Genomic DNA, 24,465 nt, shown 5'->3' with positions numbered 1-24,465 from the left:
CTTTACAGTGGGCTGATTTTAATGTTTGAAATGCTACTAATCTTACTGCCTTATCAAGAAGAACCTTAGCTGCTCCTTGAACAAATATGTGTTTGATCTACTATGCATTATAAAGGGCTTATATATTACTATTGCTTTTATATTTATTGCTTACGGTTTGCCTAAATATGCAATAAATGACCCTAGCACATAAGAACAGGGACAAGAGATCCTAAAACCTTGCAGATCCTTAAATTTGATAGCAGTTGTCTCTGTATTAAGTAGCTGTCCTTTTTCATAATGATCACAACCTGCCGTAACAGCACCTATGGTATTTAGAATTGTGTTATGTATGACTGACGTAACAAGTAATATTCAAGGAAAATGTTGAGAAAAAGGAAGGAAGGTCCTTGTTCTAAATCTCATACAGATCCTATGCAGAATCAGGCAGGTTGTAAAACTTCCTGCATTGCAGTCAGCCTGGACATGACATGAGGTAAGGGGGAAAAGTTCTGATCAAACACAGGTGCTTGATAAAAAATCAGGTTTCCTAAAGAAATAAATTACAAGGTGTTTATGTCTGCTTAATTAAGATACCTCTGTTCTTCTGCTCCACAGCCAACTGTTTTTCAAGAGTTTCCCTCAGTTCTCGTTCCCTGAAGAGCTCCATCTTCAGCTCTGTCTTTTCCAGTTGGACCTGTTTCTCTTGAGCTCTGGCATTGTCTATAGCGACCTTTAGTAGACCCTGTTCAAAGATAAAGTTGGATAACATTTGAAGAACATTAGAACAGCTGACATAATAAATAACTATTATTTTTCCTTGATTAGTCACGTGAGATTTTACAAATTAAATAATCCTGTTACTGGGCCAAAGTCTCCCAGTTATCAACAGCAATTTTTTACTAGAATTAATTTTAACAGGTAGGCAAAAATCCAGGAGTCAAGTTTTCCCAGAAAACACGAACTCACCTTTGACTATGCATATAACTAATGTGTAAGTTATAGAGAAAGATTTTTTGTTTGTGTCAGACAAAAGAGACAAGCCTACAGCAGGCATTTGCCTGTTACCAAAACAAAAAGCTGTCCCACTGAAAAAGAATTGGCAGTCTCACAATCACATCATCCACAGAATGGCAAATTCAATCTCTAGCACAACTCAAGCCAATGGAAATTACCAAAGGGACAAAGGCTCTTTTAAAAGCTTGCCATTTTGCTCTTTACTGTTGTTAATTATTATTATTTTCAAATATTTTCATATTCCATGTAGTTTCCAAGGAGGATAGGGTTATTGGGATGCTAAGCAGAGGACAGTCACAAAGCAAGAAGATAACTTTGTTTTAAAAAGTTTGTTCCCTGACCTTGTTCAATTGTTATTTCACCGCAGAGAACAAAACCCAATCATCTCTCAATTTCTTGACATTGTGTGGTTGAAGTAAACTCTTTTGTTATTGTATCAGGAAATAATGATTCAGCCTGTTCTAAACTCTTCTTGAGAATTTCAACTTCACAATTCCTTCTTGTTTTGCAAGGAAACAGGAAGATGCCGGCATAGCTAATAACTAGATAGTTAGGAGGCTGAGACAGAGTAGGAACAAAAGGAGGAGAAACGGGATTGAAATAAATGAACACGGAAAGAGGAAAGATTACCTCTTCCATTTTGCAGAAGCCTGGTCATCAGGCTTTTAGGTCTACACCCGAATCTCTCCTCTGAAGCTATCATAATAGAGTAAGATAATTAAGCATGGATACGCACATATGAACATCCATGGATACGAACCTAACTCTTCTGTATCCTAGGCAAGTCTCCTGACAACTTAACTGTAGAGATAATTTGACCCAACAGAGATTTAATTACTGATATGAAGCAAAACAATGCCAACAAGAGAGACTGAAGAGTACTCCCCAATAGCTCTGTTAGGGAAGCCTTCAGCTAACAGATAAAAGGCTGACACTCACAACCCGGTTTCAGAACAACCATACTACGGACATCAAATCATGTCCCCCCCAAAACTGCCAAGTAAGCTTCCTCACCCCTCAGGCACACTTCCTACATTGGATTCTGGGTTGCGCTTTTTTTTTTTTTTCCCTAAAATTCTTTGGAATATCTCCAAAAAGGCACGGAAAAAGAAGCCAGCATGATGATACTCCAGAAACGGAAAAAGTATTTTTCATGAGTGTTAGTCTACACATTTATCCCACTAGTCTTCCGAATGTCAATGCCTGCTTTGAAACGTGTGTCCTTCAAACTCCTTTTTTAAGCCTGCTTTCAGAGCCTGTTATTTTCAGTACTCCTCATCCTCATTCTTAACTAAATTGTTGCCTCAAGTGTTGTCTCATTCAGAGCTTAATGCTTTGCAGCTCTATTACACTTCAATCTATTAAAGTCCACAGGAGCTTGACAGAACTCAACACCTTCCAACTGCAAGGCCCAGATGGTCACTATAATGATATACACTACATAAGCATAGAACTGCTTTAAAAGAACCTATTTTAGCTATTCTGAAATAGCTAAATCACAAAGGTATTCTGTGTTGAATGTTAAAACTGAATGACCACTAAAGAAAACCACGCAAAGCTAAATATAAAGCTCTACAGCCATATGCAAAGTAAAAACTAATTTGTTTGTAAAGCCTTTCCAATCTATTTTTTAAAAAGCTAATATGCTCCTGAATTCTGTTCCCCCTCCCCTTCCTCCTCCCCCCAAGCCCCCCCAATATCCTATGCTTACAACCATCATAAACTATGTTTTCTGTATGGGATGCTTTGAAATACTAAGAAATTCAAGTAGGAGTTGTTTATCAAAACCCGCTTCTGGCTTACGCATGAACTCTAGAATATTTTAATCTCCTCCAATTCATCACTTACTGGAACATGCGATTCATCCAAATCACTGATAAACCAGATCAAGTGAAATTGCATGAAAAGTATTTGCTGATGAAAAGCGTATTGTCAAATAAGTTTAAAGCTGCAAACACCCTCCTCCCAAATTCTTACAATCCATCTTGTTTAACAATAAAATCGAGCTGCTAAAGCAACTGCCATCTTTACTCAATTCAACCACATTAATGTACATGTTTTCTTCTTCATCAGGAACAAACAATTAGTAACAAATGAAAGAGATCATTACATCAAGTGCCCTTTTAGATCACCCCAATTAAAACTTTAGTTTAGCTGTATTTTAATTCTAAGATACCAAATTCTAATTTTCTGCTCTGATTGCTCTTGTTGACTTATCTTTGAAAGATGTACTCTCAGTGCAAAGCCTAGAGATTATTTAGCAAGATGCCAATGTTGGCACCACTTAATGTGTTGATTGGTTGTATTATCAGTAGCAGTTTAAAATAAATTACTATTAAACTATTATTGTCCTTGGCTGACAAAACACAATATTTTGGTGTTCTTTAAATATGAAACAATCATTATGAATAAACATGGAGAATAATGCTGGAGTGTAACACTGATGTGTGTAATTTTATATTAAGAGTTGCTGCAAAGTACGAAGCTGCTAAAAGCATATTACATTTTCTATTGAATTTCTACACCACACTTCTCCCCCAACCTTTCCTTTTTTTATACTTGCTGCTAACGTAGCTAATGGTAATACATTACCTATTGCTGCTGATTATGTCTGAAAAATATTAGCTTTTTGGAGCCAAGACCCACTAGGGACTACTTATAAGCTACACAAAATTAAGTTTCATTTTTAGAAGTTAAATCAGTGCACATCAGTAGGCGTCCAATGTGAAAAAAAATCTGCACTAGAGCCAAACTGATGCATATGCAAAAGTACTGCGGCTGCCAATGACAGCTCTACTGCAAAAATACTGGAAACATTCAATATCTCCCTGTATTCAATGCAGAGGGGGGTGAGAAAAACAACTAAAAAGTACAGCATCTAAAAATCATTTGTGCCCCTTGGAACAGGAATAGCAATTTCAGAGTTGCATGAAATTCTATTAATTCTCCCGGAGGAACAGCTGTAAAAGATTATACAAAATACAGTATGTCCAGCGTGTTTTTGCTATGGCTAATCCTCTAACCTGATATTAAATCAATATGCTGCCAATGACAATGGGAAGTGCAGTGCAACACAGGACATTAACAAAAAAAAAATATTTCCCTTTAGGGAAGGTCAGATGTTATGGAGGCTGGATAATGATAATTGTAGTGAACATGCCCAGGTTCCAGATTTGTTTTTAATACAGTACGGCTCTATCTGGAGCCAGGCTTTACACATGGCATGCCATTCTTCCCCTCTGTGTCACTGTTAATTTTTTTTTAATTATTATTTCAACATAATGTAAAAAATGGACATTTTTTCCCTGGAGATTTATAGATCATTCCGATCTGGTTTGTTTACTTTTAGTGCACTTCTTTTAATATTTTCCACTAATAAATTTTTCAGAAATGTCCCAAATAAAAAGTTAAGTTGATATATGGTTGATGTTTCTTCCCGTTCTCTGATGTATCCAAAAGCACCATTGTGTTTAAGGCAGTTTACTGATCCTATAGAAATTAAACATATATCAAACCTCAACTCAGCCTTAAATCCAGTATTAGCCATCATTAGTTTTAAAAAACGCAAATAATGTGTTGCGTATCTTGAAAGAGGTGGAGGGGAAGGTACACAGAAGCTCTTTCTCTTTCTAGCTACATAGGGGTAATGGATTCAAGCTGGAATACAAGAGGTTCCACTTAAATTTGAGAAGAAACTTCTTCTCAGTGAGGGTGACAGAGCACTGGAACAGGCTGCCCAGGGAGGTTGTGGAGTCTCCTTCTCTGGAGACATTCAAAACTCGCCTGGACGCCTTCCTGTGCAGCCTCATCTAGGTGTTCCTGCTCCGACAGGGGGATTGGACTAGATGATCTTTTGAGGTCCCTTCCAATCCCTTCCAATCCCTAGCATACTGTGATACTGTGATACATCTACAGCGTGTTCCACCTAACATCATTTAGTTAGCTGTGCAGTTCCAGGTGACATCAAAATGGCCTTACTAGCTAGTCCAGCGGTCGGCCGAGAAGATCACATCCTGTATCAAACAACCGCCCACAGTGAAGGAAAAAGAAAACTAGAAGAACAAGGCATGCACACAGTGAAGCTTTTCTAGTCAAACCTCCTTGCTTCCAGAGATTTGGAGCTCAGGGGCTTCCTTTTGCAATATTAGCTATTCATAGTGAAAACACTTTCAAATAACATTGCTTCTTTTTTAGTCAGGAAATTATACATAATTTGTATGCTCTCATCATTAAAACTATCTAGTGAAAGGCTTGCCAAAAAAAAAATCAATATATACACATTTGTAGTTAACTTTGCTTGACAGGTAAATTTTTGAATATTTGTTATTTGTAACTGACTACTGACTTAGTAATATAAGCAAGGTAAGATAACACAGCCTGAATATCTCTACAGATGACTCCAGAAAGACATTTTTGTAATATCTCAGATCGAATATCTCCATCACAGGTAAAGGCATATTGCACAAGTATAAATGACATTTTTCCATTTACGTTTTCTGTGAAAAATAAAATCATTCTCTTGAATTTTAGCAGAAGACAAATAAAATAACACGAACTAAAACGGTGATTTTCACTTTATCCAGTGTTTGCAACTTTTTTCTCCCGTGTATTCAGCTGTAGATGGTAACAGTGCAGGAGACTCACAGCAATAAAGGCAGTAGTTTGCTTTGTTTTCATAGGGGAATTTAGTTTGTAATCATGCATTTCTTCTATTAATATCGATGGGATACTTGCAACTTATTTTACATATCTCTTTAAAAATACTTAGCAACAAGACTGTGTCAATACAACACAGTCTTGACAGAAAAATATAGCTATCAGGGTGCAACTAATTCATCCCTTAGATATTAATGGAAATGCAGCTCGGGGACAGTAAAGATTCAGACTCTAAAAGCTTAAAATACCATTACTACTACCCAAGAATACTGCAGTGTCATGAAAGGCTGTGGTTGTAACATACTTTGGCATAATTGGGCCACGACTCAAAAAAGCGAACTTATGTGAGGGGTACGGAAACATCTTTAGCCTTCTTACTAGTACCCACACAGCATTTAGCTGTGACCCACCTTCCATCACCCTTCATGCGCTCTGCACCTGCACACAGACTTCCAGCATTTAATCTGGAAGAAATCAACAAATATACATTGGGAAGGAACAGACATATCACTTAATTTAAGCTCTCCAGGGAAATTTATTTTCTCTTTCTTTTAGATGTGCAGATATACATCTGAATAAGAAAATATGTCCCCGATCTCATTTCTTTATTTTACATGTGTATTTGTTTAATTACGTTTTGTTACAGTTTATTATTTGCATTGCAGCAGTCCCTAGCAAGAAATAAACATTGGTTGTTCTGGGTACTGTATACTGTTATTATCTCCTCTTTAAATGTACAAATAATTAAACACTATATTTTTGTTTCAGTAAGTATTTATGGAGAAGTAATAAAAATATATACGATATACAAAAGGAAATAAACCTAACTAGCAGCCCCTGGAGACAGTGATACCAAATATGCTTGTCTAACATTTGCCTAAAATTACATATTAGTAATTAGGGGCTATCCATGTAACTTCAGTATGGATGGATGACACAGATTCGCTTGTGTTTAGTGGCCAATTTTAAAGGATGGCTCAGACTTCTAAAATGGAAGTACGTAGAGTTAGGCACCAAGGTCAATCACCTAAGCCCTTCAGCACCTGCAAGACTTTTGTTTTCAAATATGAAAAGTGGTTAGAAATTTCTGCTCACATACCCAAAAGCACTGTCCTCATGGCGAGGTCTAGGATCCTCCTCACCCCGACAAAGGTCAAAATTAGACTTCCCGGTTCCCATACAGTACCCTAATCCTGTTCTATTCTACACCAGGACAGACTCTACAACTTCTTCGAGAGGTACCCAAGGTCTATATTACACAGATCCTTGGCATCCTGCACGTCACACAACTGGATATACACAACAGAATCATAGCACAAGTATCGACCATGACATCCATGAACACTGGTGTAGCCAGAGGCTGCTTGCCTATGTATTCATGTGACCATCCTATCCCTAAAATATAGGCAACCTCCACCACCACGTGTGGCGGGTCATGCATGCACCCCAGTCCCATGACCTAATGAAGACGTACGCTTGCATTGCACAAGCAGACATGTGCCCTTTCTGTGAAAGGACACAACTGTATTTTCATCATGCGTGACCCTGGGGAAAAAAAGAACAGCATTTACGAAAAGTGCTCATCTAGCCTTTGGCCAGATTTCTGCTATTTTCTGTTTCAAAAGCACCTTAGTATTGGAGGCAGGGAGTGGACTGTAGGCCAGATGATCTCTTCTAGAAAGTTAGATCTGCTCCATTGCTGGTAACCTCTATCCTTAATGCTAGAGTAGATGGAACAAGATGAAGAGGCATCTTAGTGCTCCACCTCCCCTTTGAATCCACACCTCTGTACTGGAAGGGATACAAAATTCATCTGGGCCAAAGGAGAGCAAAGAGGAATTTACCCAGTGACTAGAGTCCTTCTGACCCACGTACGAAACACATCATGGGTTTCAGGTACTACTTATGCATTTCCCGACAAAGTCACAAATGATATTGCAAGCAGTGACCACAGTACAGAATTTCCTCTTTCCACAAATCCCATTAATGAGTTCAAACTTGTAGTCAAATTCCTGAAACTCAGTTCTGAAAGTGTCAGTGTCACAGTATCTAACTCATTTGTGGGCCTGGGGTAGCCCCCTCTCATTGCACTAATCGCTAAATATGGAAACCATTTCAAATGGTATTGATTAGAGAAACTGCCGATATTGTGCACAGGTTATTCTAATAGACTCAACTGTTTTAAAGATAATACATAACTTTTTCTACACAGGTGGGAAAATCAAACTAGCTTTTTAAAAATTGTTTAATGTTTTTTTTTTAATGAAGTGGTTTTCTAATGTTGACCTGATAGAGACTAAATATATTGGGGGGGAGGGGAGGGGGGGAACCCCTTGATGGTATATGGTATATGAAAGGATTCCCAGAGATCTGTGGAAACCACAGAATGTGGGGACATACTGAAAAAATCCAAAAGGACCTATGTCCCACCTGTTTACCCTCATAGATGATTTGTTGTGATGTGGAACCTTAAGGTAAGGAGAAGTAACTACAAAAGCACAGTGAGGGAAGGCATAAAAAAGTCTCTGGTTTCTTTATGGTGTTGCCTTTTATTTTAGCTCTTCACTCCAGATAACATTAGGGTTGTTTTGTTTTGAAAAAAAAAAAAAACTGAAGCAGTGACTGAATTTCACATTCACATTTTCTGTAAAACATAACTGAATGCATTCTTGGAAAATTAATCCTGGTCATTTATCTTTAAGTAGTGCAGCACTCATATTCAATCACAAGATTAGCTAACCTGTTGATGCTGAATGCTTTGCTCATTAGGTTGCTGTCTAGAGACATTGAGCGCACGCATTTGTCAAAAAAATTACTAAGAACTTTCCTGTACATGCATGCCCAGCTAAAACATTACACACTTTGCTAACTGTATGTCTTCCTTTAGAAACAAAAATATTCTTTACAGATTGCAGCAGATCTGTTAGAAGAATGCTGTTCTAGAATTAACTTGGTTTGTGATTGAAATGTTTAAGTCTGAGAACTACCAAAAGCAATCACAAATATGCTCTTTCAAATCAGGCAGATATAGAAATACTTAATTCTTAAATAGCAGTATTTTTTTGCATTATTAAGACATCAAAACTTCACTAATGAATGGACCATATACTTTTCATAAAACACAAGTCTGAAGTGCCATAAACTTTAATGAGATCGCCTAAGAAAGAAAAGTGAGCAGGATTTTGCCCCACTCCATCATAGTCTTGGCTGAATAGAATACAATTGACTTTGGTCCTGCGAGGAGCGGGGAGCTGGACTCAATGGTCTTTATGGGTCCCTTCCAACTTGAGATATTCTGTGATTCTATGTATTTGCAGGAATGAGCAGGGAAAAACATTGTGACAAACATATTAGAAGTTAGGAGCTGCACAGACGAGGCTTATCTGGGATGAGTACAACATTGGCTGCATTATTTCCTGCACTATCGTTTTGCTTCTGCATGCAAGATACAACCCTATTGTTGCAAAAGTTGCATCTGGGGAACACATGATCACTGAATTTCTGGACAAAAAAAGTCTTCATTCTAATATGAAACACTCACATCTTGGCTCCAAGCTACAAGCTAGTATATACCTTAAATAATATTTGAATCAGGCTGTGCTGTACACACAATAGACATCGTGACTACCGAATAGGAAATCTGCAGAATATTTGGTAATACCCTTTGAAGTCTATTCTTTGAAGACAGTACTTTAAGTGAAATGAGCTTATTTATAAAAGAAGCGCTTTTTGTGAATGCTTTTATGGGAGACACATTTCAAATAGCTTTAAATATCATTTCCACCTTGGCACTCCAGCAATTTAAAATAACTATTTATTAAAGAAATGTTTCTCTGCTTAGTAAATGAGATGAAGTTAAACAGTAAGATGCATTTCATTAGCCTGTAATAAAAAGAGCATTTAAGACAAATGTTGTTAAACACACCAATGTAATTTTCATCGAATTCTCTGCTGCGGTTTAATATACAATCTGTATTTTTATGTTCTGTAGCTGACAGTTTCTAAATTCATTTGTTTGCTGTGGTTCCTTTAAAACCTAAATTACTAGAAAGTTTCAGTAAATTAGTTGATCCAAATAATCTTATGAACTGATTAAGCTGGAATGGTTGTATTAATTTAGACAAATCTGCAACTGGCTCCTCTCCATCCCTTTAAGCTGATCTACAGAAAGGCCTACCTGGATGTTAGTCAGAAGGGTCTCTATGGAGGACAATCCATCAGGGAATAGAAAAGGAGATGGAAAACCCGGAGGTAGTGGTTGCCCATGCCCAGTTAGAGAAAGTTTGTCAAGGCTGTCTCTTGCGGTTGGTGTGGAGAGCGGGGTCTCATCTGTATGTGATTGAAACAAAAATATAGAACAAGTTACGCTTGTCTGTTTTTATTAGACCTCAGTAATGGCTTCCCTAGTGGTTTCCAGAACATTTATTGCAAATTGGTTCCTGCTATCAGGAGAAAATGCTTTCTGCTGAATTTTCTTTAATGAAAAAGCTGTGGAGATACAACAAGATAACATTAATGAGTAACTTTATAAGCCTTTTAAATGCAGTCTCTAATGAGACTGAGTTTACAGTGCCATAGAATCTTTTTAAAACAAATATTATCTCACATATACTTGTGATAATATATTCAGGCTGACTTTATGGGCACCTTCCCAATTATCTCATTTTAGTTTGTGTTCTATTTGGATTGACAATAGAATATTTTCTAGCATGGCATATATTTTGTATACGAGAAGTATTTGAATACGAGGCTTCCCATACAATTAACCCTTCCCACTCTTAATGGTTTCACTTACAGCTCAGAAGATTCGGCAACACCGAGAAAAACTACAGTCCCTCAATGCATTTTTAATCAAGAAAGTACACCTGATTCCCACAATTGAAACATGCTCTGAACAATACATGATATTAACAGCATGGTTACAATCACTGGCCTAATTTTTTTAAGTACGGACATCTTCTAACAATTAGTGCTAAACTCCTTAGTGGGATCTTTGCAACAATCAGATCTGATCAGTTCTGACATCACAACGGGAAAAAACTCCCACAGCTTGAAGACTTCTAAGATTGAAGTTTCACAGATAATCTGTGAACAGATTACAAAGTAAGTGCAGGGGAAAAAAAAAAAAAGAAAAAACCCACACAATTAATAGAAACTTCAATACCCTCTCTTCTTCTTTTTTTTTTTTTTTTTTCATTTTTTGAAATATTTTTAGACTACTGTTGATATGATACAGAAATTTAGGTCAATTTCTTTGCACCAGATATTAATCTGAATTCTTCAAAAGGAAAACTATCTATACATATATATAGATACATCTATCTATACATACTCTTCTTACCAAGGGCTCAGTCATTAACTGACACATATTGATGTATCTCAATACAATACAAGGACATCAGAATGTACTCTTGGTATTATGCAAATCTCTGCACAGCTATTTGACTACAGAACAGTTTGTCAGACTTGTTCTTTTCCATTTGGGCTTTGATCATTATAAGATACATATGGTTTTGGGGTATTTTAATTTCTCTTTCTTTCTGCACTTTACTTGATTATTTTACTTCAACTGGAGTACAGTATTTTCCAACATGGACACAGTCTAGGACCAGAAAAATTGAAATATGCTGCAACAAAGCATTAGAGTGTAGGCTTTGATGACACCAGGACCAGAAAACCGTAACTCCAAGACTCAGTTCATTCCAACAGTCCCCATCCACCATTATCCCAGAAGGAATTCATCTCCATCAAACCTGTTCAGGTGCAGATTTCTTGCCCCATCTCCTCACCAGCTCTGTTGTGCTGGCCAATATTTACAGTGCTACAGTAACAGTCTCACCCACTACGTCCCTCCACAGAATACACGAATAGGCATTTGGACATCTGCTTCTGGGCTGGTCCCACTTAGCATTTTCTGTAGCCAGTGGAGAGCAGTAGGTACTAATCCATCTGAACTATCACAAGCATCTACTGCAGAAGGAGACAAATCTTTCTCTGGAAGTGTCTGTTGATGGTAAAATGAGCCTAAGCTGACCAGCTCAGATGGAGAGTCCTACTTTTGGTGATATCAGTCCTACCATGGAAGCTGTTCTTCCTCCTTCTCTGTGGCTCAGGCTGAGTGCAGCCTACGCAACGAGTAAGATACTGTTACATGTCCCCTATTTTTCACAATTTGTGCTACAATTACTGCTTTGTCATAAAGTCATAATTCAAAAGCTTACCAAGATAAGCTTTGTGAAATGAATTGATGTTGACCAAGGAAAGCTTCAGCCCGTTCAGAGTCATAAAAGATTTTTTCAGCTATACTTAAATTTTGCAGGCATGTCACAAAGTGCTGAGAAAAACTGGCTGTAGATTAACGAACCATTTCCTATCTACCTTACCAAGATTCAAAGCAGGCTCTGAAAAATGTACTCTGTGGATGTATCCTCTGTCCTCATGCCAACCCACAGCAACATGAAAATCTGAGTAGTCATTTTGCAGTAACATCCTAAAATTTGGCCCTAAATATGAATTGTTTCTTTTCTTCCCAACTTTTAAAATATTGTAGAAATATTCACCACTTCATTAGAAAAAATAAATTAGGTATTCCTGGGTATTGCAAACTAGCTTATTGTTCTCAGATCATCCTGCTAGTTCATCTTCTCAAATCCTACCCTTGTGTGAAGAATCACTACCAAATGTTTTTTTTCCAAACTGTTGTCAGAAATGTTTTGCTTTCACTAATCAAAAGAAACAACCCCAAACTTAAACAAAACTGGTTAGACAATAGATTGATAAACACTACACAATATCATTGCATAGCTGAAAACTTTTTTTGCCTCTACTTCAAATATGGCTTTCCCAAATGATTCCTACCTACCATTAAACAATAATAATAATAATAAAATAATTGCAAAACCTCTTCTTTGTTACATCACTGAGTTTTTTGGCTAAAGACTTCTTTATATCAGTGGTTCCAGTGAAGGTATTGGACTTGCATGGTATGGCAAGAAAGAGCCTAATCACTAGTATGCCTGGTCTTGTTGAGTCATATAAATGAGAAAGTAAACTTGTCAAAAAAGACATCATTTGCCTCTTTGTTTTTCAGAGAAATAGACCAGTGACCTCTCATACTTTCTGAGACAACTTAGGCTCTTGCTAATATTTCAGGTCTCAAATTGTCAAAAACTAGATAAAATAGAGCCACTTAAAAATTCCATATCCCTTAATTCACTTAAAAGCTATGCTCTTCCATGCAATTGTTGAGCTACAGAAAGCTCCTAACACAGCTCTTGTCATGGAATTTAGGGAAGGGATTAATTTTTTAATTCTATAACTACTTGAACATCAAATATATGTTAAGTTTGCTGTACTTTGTGCATGCTCAGAACCTGTTGTGAAGTTTGCAAAGATCTTCCTAACAATGTGCAGCACAGTTTTGCAACAGGCGAAGTAACTTAAAAAAGCTTAAAGTTATGCAGAATGGTATGAACTCAAAATAACATTCAAACTCTTATGTTATAATAAATAACAGAAACAAATTTACACTGAAGGGTAAGACTAGAGAGCTGAACTTACTATGAACTTATTTTAATGAAACGTCAACTCAGAAAAAAAAGTCAGACTAATGTGACTTTGTTTTCTTGATGTCCCATGTGAAATAAACTTTGAGTGTGAGTATGTTTGAAACAGCAAACGTACATATTATACACAGGAAGCATGGATATTTGTGGATGTGAGATAAGCGATGATTGAGGGAATCTTGAAAAAATGCATTTTTAAGAAAAACCACATTGTAAACACAGCCAATTAAAACATAACCACATATCTTAGTAGCAAAATAATACGACCTCTTGCAATTAAGGCATTTTAAAATCTTCCGTTCCTGCAGAAGTCCTCTTTTCGCAATACGATGATACGTCTTTGTTTCCAAAAAATCATTAACCTAACGTCTTTTAAACTGTTGCAAAGCAACTACTAATGTTCCTCTTAACCTACTAGCGGAGCAACGCTGCAAAAATGGTGAGCCCTTGCTGGGAGACAGGGATCTGGCATTTTCAGTCCAAACGCATCAAAAGAAGCATTCGAAGACAAGCCAGGGCAAGGGGGGAAAGGGGGTCAATCTACAATTCCATTGTCGGACTTGGGAGCACAAGAGTGTAAAGAAAGGGGGAAAAAACCTGAAAGAACAAGGCAGAACAAAGAAGTGCCCGGGCCTGCCTTGGCTTGCGCTGGGAACCGAGATGTTATAAATTAACAAATAAACAAGGATAGGACAAGCTGTTTCCCAAGCCTCGACAGCATCTGAGCAGAGATGAATATGCGCCGTGACATATGAAGCAAATCACCATAATAGGCAAGTCTGAATGCGACACATATCTTTAAAATATTTGTAAATGCTACATGCGCTCCATCCGTTGTTCCTCAATTTCCAAAATTCACCTGGTTTTGTTCAAACCAGATTTTATCTGCAAAGAGCAGCTGGTTTGGGCCAAATACAACGAACATTTTTCACTGTATTTGGTTTGTTGCCATTCTATTTTATTCTTTCACCAGATAACATGGAAACAGACATCCTGGAAGCTGTGACAGCTATTTAAACAATAATAGATGAACGGAGGTAGCCATTCTCTTGTCTTTGTTTCTAAAAGCAAGTAGGATAAGTTCAGACTGGTCACCAATCAAACTGGAGAATATTGATACTGCCAGGATTTGAAAGCAAGCGATAATAGCTGGCTACAAGAAATACTATACAGATTACTGCCTTTCTGTAATCTTTTAATGCTTCTTTCTAATGCATCTCGATGCTTTTTTATTCTCTGTAAAATATTTCACATGTATTTGTTCCTAAAAGAGGCTCATTCTTACCATTTGAATAATGAAAGAGGATCCTGTTTCCACTTTTTGCTATCATAAATCTGGCGCATACATTTTTGTGCAAACAATCTGTTCCGTTTGGCTTAATGTGATTTTGGTTTATGTTGTCAAACACCCTTTCGTACAAAGTTTTGTCTTTCACCTTCCTCAGAGTTAGAGGTTTCAGGTGTGAGAAGCTCTTCTATTTTAATTAATCTGTAACTGTTGATTTATATTAACACAAAAGAACAGGGGGTCCCATGCGCTGAACTGAAATGTTTACCAACTTCATGCAGATTTAAAAGAATAAATAAAATCCTCTTGCTCAATTCCCATATCATTTGGCTGCTTTATAGATTTGGTCATTCAAGACTCACCCTGAACATAACTAGGGGCAATGCTGTGAAGGATGTTACGAACTGTAAAAGGAATGCACTAAAACTAACTCTTATGAAAACATATTTATTTTTTTTTCCAACCGACATTTTGGTTTCTTCTTTTTATGCTAAAAACAGTTCTCCAGGACAACCAAATACTTTGAAATTAAAGCATTTGCAACTGTGGCAGCTGGAAATAAGGGGAGAATATCAAATATTCAAATAGCTGGTTGTCGTTTCTGTAAGATTTCAAAGAGGCTGGTGCTCTCACAGTTAACAGCACCACTGTAAATGCTGTCCACTGAGTTCTATTTCTTAGCTTGGTATGTTTGCCTGAGGACTTTGAAAATAGTAACTCACCAGTAATGAAATATGACTAAAAGATTAAAACTTACATGGAAAGGACCATAGCCACTATGAATGTATTTCTTGGATTTGTACATTGCACACTATGGCTTTATATCTGGCGCAGTCATGTGCATTTGTACAAATAGGTCTTTAGAATTCATACATCTGTGTATCACTTCTACCATTATGGACCACTTTTGTAAGTGGTATGGTTTCAAAATATGCAGCTTTTCACTGGATGTAAAGGACTACACAAGAATAAAAGTATGTATCTAGTTTTATATATCCACTTTGGAGGTAGGTTTAGATGCCCATCAATGGTAAGACTCATATTTACTGACAACTCTATCTGATTTTAACCACTGAAAATACAATATTCTAACTTGATGCTTTTCTTTCTGGGTTAAAAAAAAAAATAGTTTCAATTAATACATTTCCAGTATTTCTTTAATCCTTTTGAAGAAAACGCAGTTCCTACACATCATTCTTCGCTGCCGCACAGGGTCACTGAGCACAATGCAGTTGGAGTTGTCTCCATAAACGGCCAATTAGAGCCAGATGGAGAATTACCCCTTGAACACAAGATTAGGGACCTCTCTCTCACTTTCAGTGATATCCCTTCTATGCTGATACCTTGTAAGCCAATTTATCTAAAAACTTAGAGGAAAAAAAAAAAAAAAAAAAAGGAACATATTGCTGGCTGGAATCAGGACATCGGGGTCTGGAAACAGGGATGACTTGACAAGGAGACAGGGACTAATCGAGGAGTCAGGGAACGCTGAGTTGAGAAAAATATAAAGAAGGACAGCCAAGGTGGCTGAACACTTTGGAAAGGGATAATAGGATTGGGACTATACGGTGAAGGAGGGGAGAAAGAGTGCCCAGGAGCAAGAAATTTATACTGACTCAGCAAAAAATAAACAAACCAGTCGAACTTTTTTTTTTTTAACACAGTGTATTTTGTATAAGTAATTCTTGTAGTATTTCAAGAACCGTGGTTCAACGCAAATGAAATTTATAGCTGTCAATAGGAAATATATAAAAATATGTTCTTTAAAGATCATGTGTTTTACTTTTGTTAAGGAATTACTGGTATAATTTCACTAAAAATGAATGGAAAGAGTTGGCAAAATATATCCAAAAAGCAAAAATGTAATTAGTGGTGATGTTCCAGCTGTGAGGATTTCTTCAGGCTTTTTGGACTAGATCAAGTTGAGTTTATTCTTCATTTTACATGTCCCTAGGAGGGCCTCAGAGTCAATCAGCGCAACTTATCTAATTTTCTCTTTCAATAAAAGGATTATTTTAATAACCTTTATCTTATTTTGCAGCCTATTACTGATTAGGGCTGGGTCAAGCAGTATTTCCTGATTTATTTATTCTAAGGATTCCACAATATGTCAGAATAAATTATCATTCGTATTGTTAAACAAATGTATTTTACCATACAATTGAATGTTAAAATGCCAGTGATATTTCCACTTTGTGTACTTTGGCATCATAACACAAAATGTGCAAAACAAAGTGATATGGGTTCTCTGTCCCATAATAAAAATTATACTGTTAAGTTCTAGAATTTTTAAAGTGCATAGAATGGTCAGGCATAAAGAAGAAATGGGATATTCAGAGATGATTCTGCATATATCTGATAACTATAGAGTACAAATATCTTGAACATCTGACGGCAACTTTCTTTAATTGACCCTAAAGGAACAGAAATTCCTAAAGAAAAAACGATAGTTAGAAAGTCACACTAAATATTTTTATTGCATTTTTTTTTACAATATATTCATATAAATGCAAGGCACTTTATAATATTATAACCTGGAGTTCTTAATTATGAGAACTATGTCCATTATTTCTTTTTTAAAGATCCTTATATGCTACTGGCAGGGATCAGATGCAGATTAAGGCCATCTGTGCTTTGGATGCTGAAAAAAGTATAAACGTATTTTACTGGTTCGTGTCAAATGTCTCAATTAGTGCTCTGCTAGCTCCACTCCATCAGCCAGGCAATACTGAGTGCTAAAAAGAATGTTTCTTGGCTTCGGAGCAGTTCTATGAGAACTGCTCATAGGCGTAAGTCTACGTGGAGGGTTGTGTAAACGTGTTTCCCCACAGGTTCACAAGTGTCATTCTGAGCTTTTTCTAAAGTTGTGCTGAGGGGTGTGCATAATCAACTATGTAGTAAAGAGATACCTGCTTAGGAAATCAAAACCCACCATTCATGATACTAACCATTTAATCTCCTTTACTGCGTTGGCGACAGAAGCTGGCTCCCTTGCCTAGTTAGCCTGACTGTACATCTAGCTTTCCTAAATGCAGGCAGAATCAAAGATCAAGCCAAGGATTTCGAGTCAGAGCTAAATTCCTGATTAACATCAAACTGTAAATTAGGGATTGGGTTTAAAGATTGCACAATTAATGCATTCTACACTAAAGCTCATATTTTCAAAATTATGGACATAAATATGCACATCTCAACTGATAAAAGCAACACACAAGGCAATATATCCACAGGATGCATACTTATTTTTGTGCTGCCTGTTCCTCCCTATGCTTTAGCTGTCTCCGTATGGCTACTGCAAAACGCAGAGAAAAAACATTACAGAATGTAACGACTACATTTTGCTAGATTTTATTGGATCATTTCAAGTGCCACATGATTTGGATTAAAAATCCTCTGGATGTGTTTCATGAAAGTTGAAAACCATCTATTATTTTGGGTTTTAAGGCAACCCGAAAAACGAGGATTATCAATAACATTAGCATTTTTGTCATTGTCAGCTGAAATAACACCACTCCTCTTTTGTAAGCATAACGGTAGTTGGAAGGGCATTCTTGATAAGAGTACAGCTGGTAACTTGTAATTCTCTGAAGATGAAGGTTTTATGGCAGTACCTGGAACTGCATTGTATTCACCCTGTTTTTCTTGGTCCGTGTACAGTTAATAATTCTAACAATCATTCTCTTCAAGAAAAAAAAAAGAATAAAATCAAGTCAACATTTTCAAGGAGTCCATATTCTAGCCATGTCGCAATTACAGGGTACTAAGCATCTGTGTTCCTGCCGCCTTGTCACATGGCCCACGTTCTTGGTAATCTGCTGACAGCACGAATCAGACGCCCAAACAGAAAATTAGTAGACGGTGATGTGTCTGTGCAACACTCGTCAGCTGTCATTCATTCAGCAACACATAACCTGTCCCACACCCTTGTCCCCAGGGCGCTGGCAAGCAGATGAGGTTGACCAGGCATGCTTGGCACCTGGTGCAAAGTGGCAGCACACAAGTCAACAGTACTGCACTTCACAAATAAACATGCCAGAGAGAGAAGACAAAAGAGTTGTTTAAAGACTTTGCATTTATGGTAGCCTATACTGGTCGTCTGCCCCAGCAGGAAAAAAAAAACCCTTCATCTGGTCAGAATTTATAAAACTGGATCTATTAATGAATGTAAGTTTTTTGTTTAACCTAATATTCATACAGAATTCTGTCATCCTCCTTCTTAAAATAACACGAGAAAATCTATTTTAGATCAACATATAAAATGTTCCGTTATATAAAATATATAAACAGAAGCAGCAATACTTTAAAAATATATATACTTGTATTCACTTCCCTTTCCTCTAGGATCATATTAATGCCCGTGATTTTAAGAAGTATGATATCAAGTACGTCTAATATTCAGATCGACAATATATTATCTAGACCACTGAATGATATGACCAGTCGAAAAACGCCTAGCAAGATAGAAACATACCAAGAAAACCTGTTCCCGAGCTTTCTCCATGCCAAAATTCCTACCCCAGATGTATTAGTGAACCACTCTCAGAGCCAAAAATGCCAATGAAATAAGAACAAAAAAATCACAAAAATAGTCAGATCAACTCATCCAACGCAATTGTATGGAGATTTTTGGTAATAGGTTCAGGAATCTGTGAATATGCAAAGAAAAGCTCAAAATGCCTTGGAAAACCAGGGGAAGAAACTGTGCTTTAAAAAGAAAGTACCTATGGGACTGTGTTGGTCAAGCCCTGCAGTCGTGCTTCCGAGAGGATAAGGTAACAGGTGTTTTATCATCAATAGTTCAATAACATCTGCTCTTTGCTTAAGTACCCAAATGGCGATACACACTTTTAACAGAAATATGCGATGTAGTAACTCCAGATCTTAACACAGCCAATACGGTAATCAGTACCGAGAACAAAAGGATGCGAAGCATCTCATTTTGACAAATTCTCACCAGGAAGGGTACAAAATGAGTGAGATGTTTAAGTATCACGAAGCAGCGCAGCACAGAGGCTTCCTTAGTTTTAGGGCTAAAAAAAACACATTTGCATAAGAGACTATCAATTATATTTAACTCACTTTTAAAAATGATTTCACAATAATTTTTTTTAACAAATATAATAAACGCCCTTAATGTGTCTATCTATGGAACGGTTCCAGTACTCAGATGCAAATGTTGTAGACAATAATTGATGTACACATTTTGGATTATATGGTTATGATATCCTAATAGAAATTTGGCTGTCTGCCTATGGGAGTTCAATATGAGTTTCGTAGTTTATAGCATCAGCAACAGTCCTTTAGAATATTATAGCCACATTTCTCAACCCATTGCCTATAGATTATATCCTAATATCTGATTTTCACAGAAATCCATAATAATAAACAAACCGAAATCCCTAAACCCCAGAGTGCTCAGAAACAAAATTCACAATGAAAAGGCAAGCATTTTTACATCTGATAGGATTCCTCTTGCAATTCATTCATCAAACATCTGCAACAAGCTGCCAGAATGTGTCCATTAGTGAGATTTCTATGGCATTCACTAGCTTGATGCTCACTGATAGAATAATGTAGAAGTTTTACCTCTAATGTTTTCTGCTCCATTTGAGGCATCCACTTTAAAGTGAGCTTGCTCTTACTGCTTTTATTGTTAAAAATACAGCCACGATTTGGCCTGCTTCTGACTTCGTGTCTTGGAATATGTAATTTATGCTAATATATCAGAATACGTATTACAAAAGACCAAAAAAATATCCCTTATGTATTTATACATTATGGGTCACATTCAGCACTGATTTAAGAAGATAAAAAATAGTTTGGAGTCATCATGTAACCTGGCTCAGTTTTGGTTTACGTTAAATACAGAAAATTGAAGTGCCTTACACAGCAAACATGCCATATATTTGCTGGTAAATTAAAATCTTTCCCAGGGTCCAGTTTAAAACCTTCATGCAAATTAAATATTGCATTCAACCTTTTATCTATATTATATCATAATATCAAGGAAATGTGCGTTGTGACTCCACTACAGGGACAAATCTTTTTACTAATTCTGTTTCACATCAAAATTTCTGCAAATGTTTCAATGTTTAATGTAATTGAAAAAATATTTATTTCACTCCGTAAGCAATTCTAAATGCTACGTAATAGAAGCAAAATACAAATCCTAAGAGCGGTTCAAATGCTCTCCACTACTTTATGATTATTCGTGTATGTGATAACTGTACATAAACAAAACAGGAACCAAAATATCTTTACCATTATGGTACTGTGAAAACAGTTACTGCCTAAACAAACTGAAACAAATCGCACAAGCTTTATTATCTTAACCTGATGAGCTCATTATATATTTAAGGATAATACTTTTATTCACTATCTTGATAGCAGGTTGGCTTTTAGCCCAGCCAGTAAAAGGGCAAAAGCCGCATCAGGAAATGACCGCCCTGCGTGGCTTTGTGAACTGCTGCACCCAGAAGATTGAGACAAGCAAGTCACAGCAACTTGCAGTGATTTTTTTTACCGTTTTTGAAAGGAAGTCAGTGGTGCTGAGGAAGGCTGCTCTTCTACCAAATTTTACTACGGTTCCACGAGTTCAAAAACTAAATCTAAATTCTTCTTGAATTATTTTCACAATCACTTTCCTTTCTCTTCTCTTTGTCCTAGCTTTTCTGTAACTCAGCATATTCTACTGCTTTCTACAATCTTTTCCTTACTTCTCAAACAGTTTTTCTCAGTAACGCTTATTGTTTCTAAAGTTTCCTTGTTTCAGTAATTTCTTCCCCTTCCAAGATATGAAGAAATTAGTCTTGAAATTTCAGGTCTAGCTAAGGACCAGAGGAGAAAAAAAAAACAGGTAGAGAAAAGGAAAAGATTGTGACAGAAATCTGAAGGGACAAAACATGCTAAATAATCTCCCTATTTGCAATATAAAATAGATCTTGACTTCTTTTCTGCTTATTCATTTTCACAAGTAAAACTGTGAAAACAAGATCTAAATCATTATCAAAACATATAATAAAGTGGGAAAAAAGGTCTTAAAAACACATCTTTAATTTATGCTCCATTTTCCTATATTTTGATATAACCATAATTGGAGTGGTCCTGATCTGACTTTTTTTTTTTTTTTTAAGGATAAATAATACAAGGCAATATAGTTATGTTTACATGGGAATGTGCACGAAGGTTCAACATTAAGTCCAGTGGTTTGAAATATAATGAGCATTTTACTATGCTACTTTACTATCACTTTGGTCTATAAAAGAAGACACCACTATTTAGCTCCACACCATTTTCAGTGTGGAAAGTAAATAAAGATTTGTTGAATACAAAAGCAACAGACATCTTAGACATCAAAATAGCAGAGCTTCAGCTGGCACTGAAGTTTTGTAGGGGAAATTTTCAGTTTTGTAGGGGAAATAAAGTCGAGTCAATGATCTAATCCTATGCTTAATCTCAATTCCCCAAAAGATTAAGAGTATAGAAGCCATTTCTAAATCCAGGACTTGCCTCACGACTCTTACACAAAATGTTAGATTTGTGTTTCAGGTTAAGAACAGGAGGGAAAAAAAAATGACAAAGGAATACACTCAGAGAAACTTTGCTTTAACCCTATCCCTGGTTTTGGCTGTTCTGTCTTTGTACAGCATTAAGGGCGGTATTGCACAGTCCCATTATACAGCAGATGTTAAATGCAAAATAAAATAGTCAGTTGTAAATGATTGATGATCCTCTTTACTATTTCAAAATAAGCCCTGATTATTTATATAGTTTTGGACATTGCTTGAAAGCATCATATTAAACCTAAACAATTGATCCATTTTTCAATGGCTTTTGTGTGTAATGTATTATGTATGTTTTTACATTCTTCTGTGTAAAAGGCCCTGGTGTATGAGAAATGTTTAGAGTTTTGAGTGCTCCACCCAGTCCATATGGTAGGTTTGCTCTGTGTGTAAGACCTACCTTTTTCCACCAGGTCCATATGGCAGGCTTGAGCTAGCCAGGGCCTTCTATCCTCCACAGGGGCCATATGGCAAAGAGAGCTCGATGAACACTCATTTACCTTGTATTAATACTTTACGTGTCTCTAGCACATACACATACATACGGACACGTATGCAGGGATCAGATTGGGTAGCAAAGACTGAGCTCCTGAAAATACTTCAGCCCCATAATCAATACACCTATGGCAATGCAATAGGAGATGTGGATTCTGTTTTTTCTGTTTTATTAAAAAACTGAAAATTCAGATGGTAACATCGAATTATTTGATAAATGCATCTGATGGTTTTAAACATTTTGACAGATTATTATTTAATTATGCTAATCAACTGGTAGACATGATTATAGACAACAGTTCAGTGTTAGTTATTAATATTACCTTAGAATAACAGAACCAAGTCCCTTGAACACACACATACTACCAAAGAGTGCATCCCATAGACCGTGAAAATATTGGTTTAAAGATTCATCTCTGTGCTGCCCTACTAATAGTAGGTTTTGAGCAGGTTACTGCTTTCTTAATATATTTAAACAAAACGGTAATAAACCAGAGAAACAATAATTCATTATAGCCAGTAAACTATATGCAGAGAGATAACTATTTACAAGTCACATGTAAAGAAGTTACTATTTCCTGAAGATAAAATACCTCTACCCTTACTACTGGAGTAAAAGGAAGAGTGTATGATCTGAGAGCCATAGTATCTTCCATCTACTGTCTGTACATTTCCTGTACCGGTAGAATAAGATGCAGAGCTACAAAATGAGTAAAACAGTTGCACTGGGTTGGATGATTAAGGACATGGATTTAAAACCAACTGAAAAAAAAAGAGATGGCGACTTTAAATTGTAATCCATATTTTCAAAGTAATTACTCTAAAATTGATACATTGTTATAGCATTTACAACTCAATCCAAAGCTTTGCTGTAATTCTGAAGTAATTTAGGAACCCTCAGCATTTTATTTATACAGGAAAGATGGAAGCAATTTGTAACATGTTTATGAAAGTTTTATTGCACCTACAAGCTGATTTAAGAAATGGAATGATATTCCCCAGTAGTAGAAATTTTACAAACAACTTTTACTTATTTGAAACTCAGAACATTATGAAATGTATAAATTATAATATATTGGTTTTATTCATAGGATTTATAGTGCTTTCATCTTGTTTCCTCTTGTTTCAGTTCATGTAAATAACCCCTGTGTTGTCATATGAATATTCAAATATCTCAAAGAACTATCAGTGTTGAAAATAAATAGCATAAAGAATTCAGAACAAGTACGCATGTACATGCTCTCATAGTTTATTTTTGTATATAGCATTTGTGTTTTGTTCTGCAAACGATCAATAAAATACGGAAGAGTTTTCCACAAGGAATATATCTCCTCATTTCAAATGAGCCAAATAACAATAAGCATTTTAAGAAACCATGAGTATTTTATTAAAGAATAAAAAAGGCTAACTACTATGATCATGTCTCTTCCTCCTATCTTCCTGCTTTTGATCATAGCCAAATACAGCTAAATCAATGGGGAAAAAAAAGCTTTAATAATTTCAGGGGTTAAGAAACGCGACCCCAAACTCTTTGCCTCTCACTTTCATTGTAGGAAAGGCATAGTATATATCTTCAGCATTCATTTATCCCCTTTGTTTCAGTTGTTCTTTTTTTATATATGTTCTCTATATGTTGCCTACCGTGTGTTCTGCTTCTGTTTCTGATTTACAATGTCTAAATACAAACTTTTAATTCTGAGCTTTGAAGGATTTGTCTATCTGCATAATTGCTCATACAAATACACATACAGAGCTCACTTTGTGATCGGTGGGGTTTATGGGGTGCCTAAAAGTGACAAAGGTTAGAATCCTTCTGCCTAGTTTATCCAGCCTGCCAGGGAAGCAGTACTCTCTAAATAAGGGCCTAAATTCTCCATACAACAAAGAGAAGGTAGGTGTCTAT

The 24,465-nt window shown here is 36.4% G+C and overlaps 1 protein-coding gene across 4 annotated transcripts in view; it reads right to left on the bottom strand.

The window, feature by feature from the left end:
• The window catches only part of DACH1 (dachshund family transcription factor 1), a gene marked incomplete at its 5' end in the record, with an annotated part of 370,375 nt that overhangs the window by 40,983 nt on the left and 304,927 nt on the right, over positions 1 to 24,465 (bottom strand). For all 4 annotated transcript variants that reach the window (XM_082494621.1, XM_082494622.1, XM_082494623.1 and 1 more), the window contains 2 exons: positions 577 to 724; positions 9,830 to 9,981. In XM_082494621.1, coding sequence (XP_082350747.1) covers positions 577 to 724; positions 9,830 to 9,981 — 300 coding nt within the window. The remainder of the gene's footprint in view (positions 1 to 576; positions 725 to 9,829; positions 9,982 to 24,465) is intronic.

This window comes from Vanellus vanellus (assembly GCF_965231255.1).
Source record: "Vanellus vanellus genome assembly, chromosome: 1".
Lineage (NCBI taxonomy): Eukaryota > Metazoa > Chordata > Aves > Charadriiformes > Charadriidae > Vanellus > Vanellus vanellus.
This window is presented reverse-complemented; position numbering and strand designations above follow the sequence as displayed.